General features: G+C 42.1%; 1 protein-coding gene across 5 annotated transcripts in view; it reads left to right on the top strand.

Moving 5' to 3' along the window:
• Window positions 1-6113, top strand: part of NSD3 (nuclear receptor binding SET domain protein 3) — a 66181-nt gene that overhangs the window by 37959 nt on the left and 22109 nt on the right. For all 5 annotated transcript variants that reach the window (XR_002096761.1, XM_019514450.1, XM_019514453.1 and 2 more), the window contains exons 11-14: window positions 173-301; window positions 1483-1609; window positions 2003-2200; window positions 2737-2907. Coding sequence is in view for 4 of the 5 variants with exons in the window: in XM_019514450.1 (XP_019369995.1) it covers window positions 173-301; window positions 1483-1609; window positions 2003-2200; window positions 2737-2907 (625 nt within the window). In the remaining variant the exon portion in view is untranslated. The remainder of the gene's footprint in view (window positions 1-172; window positions 302-1482; window positions 1610-2002; window positions 2201-2736; window positions 2908-6113) is intronic.

Below are 6113 nucleotides of genomic sequence, written 5' to 3' on the forward strand. Positions count from 1 at the left end.
TGTTGATTGGGACGCAGACTATTGAGTCACTACAGGGAGGTCCATAGGCTTTCTTATAATGTTCAAAACCTTCATATATACGTTACACCTTTTAATCGATTCTGACTTACTGTTGCCTTTAATCTGTCGGAAGTGGATTGCTTTAGAATGGTTTTGGGTGTTTCCTTTGTAGGGTAGCTTTGGAAAAAACTCAGACAGCCCATCAGCTGCTGCAGATGCTGATGCTTCTGATGTGCAGTCAGTAGATTCTAGCTTATCAAGAAGAGGCACCGGAACAAATAAGAAGGATACGGTTTGTCAGGTAGGTGGCATCCTAGTAAACAGATGCATCCTCAAATGATAGGTCTTCTACCAGAGTAGAAACCTTTTCAAAATTACGCAGCTGTGTTTTGAGCAAGTCTGTTAATTTGACACTGGATATCCTGAAAAAGATAGAAAGTCTGGGAATGGTTTGTGTACGTTAACATGCCTCAGTTCATGGAAAACGCAGTCTAGTCTCTACTGGCTAGTGGCACTAAATAAACAAGATGCTGTGTTATCTTCTCTGTGAAGATGCTAAAGTCTTTCAGAGTAAAACCAAGTGAGACTGTATTTTAAAGCATTCAGGCCAATAGGAGATGCAGGCATGTGTTAAGAGTTGAGGTTTACATCCGAATCCAAAAGACTACCAAAGGGTGGATGCTAACTTAATTTATTAAGAATGAGAGTACAGGCAGTCCACAGACTTGTGAGGCAGTTGGGTCTTAAGTCGAAACATTGTAACTCGGAACCAATTCTCTTATAAGAAACAATGTTATAAATGGGGGCTTGGTTCCTGAACCAAGACCCGATACCTTATTTTCACCAAAAATACCCCAGAATTTTGTACTCTGTCAATTATAGGTGAGTAATATAGCTACATTAATGTATTTATATTGTAAATAGCAATTATTGATTGGAAAGGACTTCTTTGAGGTGACTTTGCTGGACTTTTTGAAAGTTGGACTTTTTGAAGGGTTCTTGGCTGGAGTCGTGGCTGCAGGTATTTCTGGAGTCTCATCTGCTTTCTTAATGGCAGCGTCCAAGGAAATTTGGATGGATGTTCTCCAGGGAGATGAGCGACGCAGCGAACTTGTTCGCTGGCGTGGCGTCACATCAGATCAAGCGTTGTAAAGCTGAAACTGATGTCATAAAGTTGAAACGGTGTCAATTTATAAACGTAAGTGTGAAATGTTGTAACTCTAAACGTTGCAAGTTGAGGACTGCCTGTACTTTTGTTAGAGGGAACAGATTCAGCCACTGCTGAAAGAATCCTCCACTCAATATCAGCAGATCTGTTGAGGGGTTTTGGCCAACAATCCAGTATTGTTCTGAAGTCAGGAGTGTCATGGCAGGATGAGGCTTCAGCCAGTGTGTATTGCCTTTGCTTTCAGCTCTGTGACTTGCCTATATTAAATCATTTCAGCTGCTTTATCTTTTCGCTTCCTGTCTGTCTGTTTTAAGATCTGTGAGAGCTCTGGTGAGTCTTTGGTGTCCTGCGAAGGAGAATGCTGCAGTGTCTTTCACATGGAGTGCCTGGGGCTGACATCAATACCTGACGGGAAGTTCGTCTGCACAGAGTGTAAAAATGGTAAATGCATTGCTGTGCCTGAGTGAGGATTATTGATTACAGTGGTTGGAGGAAGCTTTGGTAACCATTCCTCAGTAAATAACGTTCAAGGACATCCTCCTAATCTCTCCTTGATTTCCCCTAAGACAAAGTGGCTAACGGTTCAGGGCAGAGGCTCTCTCGTGTTTTGCCTTTGTGTAGCACTTAGCACAAGAGAGCTCCAAGCTTGACTTGGGGTAATACCGATCAGATGATTAATATATACCATAGTAATGCATGATTAGTTATGTAGCGAGGAGTATATTCATTACATTAACTTCAGGGGACTTGATTGTCTGCTCAAGTTGCAAACTTGCCTTGCAGAAAATAACGAATGTTAATTTTTTACGACTGTTTCCTTTCTTTTCCTAAAAGGTGAACATACATGCTTTTCCTGCAAGATTCCTGGCAAAGATGTGAAGCGGTGTTCTGTCAGCACCTGTGGTAAATTTTATCATGAGGCCTGCGTTCGTAAGTTTGCCACTGCTGTCTTTGAGTCACGAGGATTTCGTTGCCCACAGCATTGCTGTACTGCCTGCTCCATGGATAAGGACCTCCACAAAGCAAGTAAAGGTGAGAACGCAGTTAGGTTCAGGCAGTATCGAGAAACTGCAACTTATGACGATGAAATGAGGAGCAGAAAATAATGATACAGTAGGCAGGGTGAGGACGTGTGTTACTAAGGTGTTCGTGTTTAGTTTGGCCGTTGGTACATTGGGTTATTTGAGAAACAGTTTGGTTTTGATGGGGCTATGTTAACAGCAGCTGCTGAACGCATCAAAATAGTTTCTGCGGTATTTGGACTCATTTGGCTGCAAAGCCTCTGGCATTCAGTTTCAACAACTGGTCAAGTGTACGCACATGGCTGAAGTACATTTTAAGCAGGTAGACGGCAATGGGCTATGCAGCAGCAGTCAAAACCACCACTGTTAGAATGGCTAGAACCAAGTGGGGTTTCTCTTCATTTAAGCTGAATACCCCCCACATCAAAGTCAACAGCAGTTTTCTGAAGGGAGAATAACACCAAAGTTGCATCCCTCCGTGGTGTATGCTGTCATATCCTAATTCCACTGTGACATGGTGCATTTTTTTGCATTTATATTAAACAGGTCGTATGGTGAGATGTTTGAGATGTCCCATTGCCTATCACTCAGGAGATGGCTGTATTGCTGCAGGAAGCTTGTTTGTGTCATCCCACATTCTCATCTGTAGTAACCATTCCAAAAGGAATCACTCTTCATCAGCTGTAAATGTAGGCTTTTGTTTCGTTTGTGCAAGAGGTGAGCAGTACTATTTTTTTCCTTCCATTTAATAGCTGGTATGGTCATTGGTACAGTTAAATGAATAAACTGGGATATCTTACCAAGTAACATTTTTTTTTCCCCCCTCTTGGGGCTCCTCGATTTTCATGCTTCCTCTTGGGTTTTGGGGGATAGGAAGTGCACGTGATTTTTCATTTATTCCTCACTAGATTGTCATGTACCTATTTTGGCCTTTAACGTATGGTATTACCACACAAATTTGAGGTGCTGAGAAGACATCCATATATTGCCAGTTGGCAAAACCAGTAGAGTCCCCAGTTGCAACTGAGCATGTCATAGTATTGTTTTACTGCCTCTTCAGCCTCATTATGAACTGCAACTAATGAGGCATCTTTTAGCTGATGGATGATATTTGTTTATAGCCTAGAGAATTTATTTATTTCTTTTTTTACATCTAGCTCCCATTAAGTTTGAGACTTTTTTTGTTTGTTTGTTTTGTGTTTGTGTTGGAAGAGTACTACACCCAGTGCCACCTAAATAAATAAAACACTGATAAGAAGGTAGTTTTCCATTTGCTTCAGCTATTATTTTTCTTTTCCTTTGACACCACAGCAAGCTTGTCAGTTGCTTAACTTGAACTTCTGGCAGAAGGCAAGATAAAATGTTCCACTCACTTTATTTTACTTTGGGCTAAAAAGCACAATGCAGAAATCTCTCTACTGTGTTCTGTGAAGGGTGTGAGAATCAATTGGAACTATAGAGAGTGAGTAATGTATGAAATGCAGTACTTCAGAAAGTTTGCACTCAGTGCATCATGTGTTTCAGCAGTTCGAGACTCGCTAGTAAAGGAGGTGAAATACACGGTGGCTTTGAAATCCACCTGCATGTGCAAGAACAGAGCAGTAGATACAGGACCTAGGAAAAGGGTGAGGGAGCCAGAGTCAGGTGCTCTCCCTGTTCAGAAGTAGAGTGCAGGAGCAGTCGCAGAGGATCAAGGTAAATGGAGACAAAGTTCTTGCCCTTTTAAATGCATCTAATTTTTTCCAGAGAAATGGCGTCCGGAGGCTCAGAGGGAAACAGTAAGTTTTAGAACGCTGAGCCTGAGAGGGGCTCTCCAAGGGTGTGGACCAAAGGTGCTTGCAACACGGTTCAGTGCTTTTCCATAAATCAGCCTGTCTTAGTATTTTGGGACAATTCCCTAAGCAGTGTATATGTTGGGTGTAGTCACATGGGCATGGCACGAGCATACACACATGCCAACCTGTGATTGTAGCATGTGGTTTTTATGCTCTTGTATTGCTAAGTTTTTAGGTAATGTCTTGATTTAACATTAATTTTGATTCCGATTTCATTAGCATATGTAAAAGTATACCACCTGAACAATTCTAATTATCCTATTTCTGAATTTTATAAGCAACAAAAACCTGTGTATATGTATCCAGAGGTGCTTTTGTTAGACACCCATAAGTGTTGAGAACTATTTCTAGCTTGCTCTTTACATTAAGAGTTTAACAAACAATTATGTCCAGATGTGCAGGAAAAACACAGGGGGAGGAAAAAGTCTTGCATAATGTTGTCAGCTGAGAATGTGCTGGAACAAAATCCTGCTGTAGGTAGAGCAAATGGGTAAAACTAAACTTCAGGATTTTATGCCAGTTGCTTAGGACTAGTCTGATGCTGGACTTGGGTATAGGAGTGTGAAGAACCAGCTTCTGAGACTTTCTATTGATGACTGAGCAGTCATCCTAGATATTCCTCTTAAAAAGTCCAACAACAGCTTCGCTCTGAGACGAAAGATTTAGTTAAGGGGAACTTCCAGTTGCCTTCAACTGTTGTTGCTTTGCTTTGTGCATGAAGAGGTAGGTCATTGGGGTCTGTCTAGGCACTGCTTGGAACAGGTTTACTTAAAGGCATTAAGTTTAGATGGTCTGTCAGTTGCTACATATGAAGGGCTCTGTGCTTTGACTGGGATCGTAATGAAATGTAATTATATGCTTCCAGAATGGAGGATCACTGGTTAATCTGGGGAGTGCCTGTAGTCTGTTGCAATTGTGTCTGCTCTGCGTACCATTTTTAAGCTCTGGTACTAGGGTATTCGGCTATTTCGTATTATGTGGTACTTGTGTTTATGGAGTCACAGTGCATAGACTTTGTCAGGACTTGGCCATTTTGGTGCTTATCGCAGTAAAGCCCTTGAGTGCTGTTTTCCAAGGTGTTGTCCATGTGTTCAATGCTACACAAATACAAAAAGTAAGCAGCTTCTCTGTCTGTGAGGTTAATACTGTTATCCTATAGGTGGGGAACCCAAGCTGTTCCTCGGCAAGCATTTGGATTTTATTCAGCACGCGCAGCAGAAAGTAGAAGTTTGGGCTAGGCTTCCAGATTTGCGTAGTCATTGCCCAGTAGCTTAGAGAGAGCCTCCCCTGCTGTTACCCTGACTGCATCGGAGAGAATGGAGGTGCAGACCTGGCGTGCCTGCTGCTTTATGAAAAAAAATAAATAAAAGCAAGGTAGAGGGGAGAAGTCCTTACCTCCTTCAATTGACTTCATTTTGACAGTGGTGTAACTTTGTAGCTGGAGATACAGCTGCTTGGAAGTTGAGCCCTAACTCTGCACAAGACTACGCTTTCTGTTAACAATAGAAGAACCGTATGAGCATTGCATAGATTAAACTTTCCAGTCCTGTACCTTCACTGTTCCTTAACTTACTCTTTATAGAAAGTTTACAACGTGAATTGGCAAATAAATGAAGTCCCCATGTACCATAGCAGTATGACATGGGTCTCTTAAGTTTTGATAGGGACTGGCTTCTATACAGGGCAGCTGGAAGTGGGAGTGCACCTTGCACATCATCATCATTCAGCAGCCCACCTGGCAGCATTAGTAGGCTCAGACAGAAGCCAGCGGGTCAGGATGGTCGGTGTGAAGTTAAGAAGGAACTGGTGAAACTCTGGGGTATGGCAGGAGTGCTGAACCCTTAAATTGAGAATAAAACATATTAACATTCGGTTGCCTACATATGAAAACAGTGCTAGCTGTCTCTTAGCACGCTACTTGGTATTGGAGGGAAGAGCTGTGTTTTTTCAGATGTGGTGCCTTCTTTAGAAAGACAAAAAATGTAGGTGTCAAAGTACCAGCAGACTATTTAACTCATCCCATGCAACTGGGGGCCCCCATGTTTTCTTGTCCAAATTCCACAGTTACCACTGTGGAATATCTCCCCC

This window comes from Gavialis gangeticus, unplaced genomic scaffold, assembly GCF_001723915.1.
Source record: "Gavialis gangeticus isolate Ggan-Ray unplaced genomic scaffold, GavGan_comp1, whole genome shotgun sequence".
NCBI lineage: Eukaryota > Metazoa > Chordata > Crocodylia > Gavialidae > Gavialis > Gavialis gangeticus.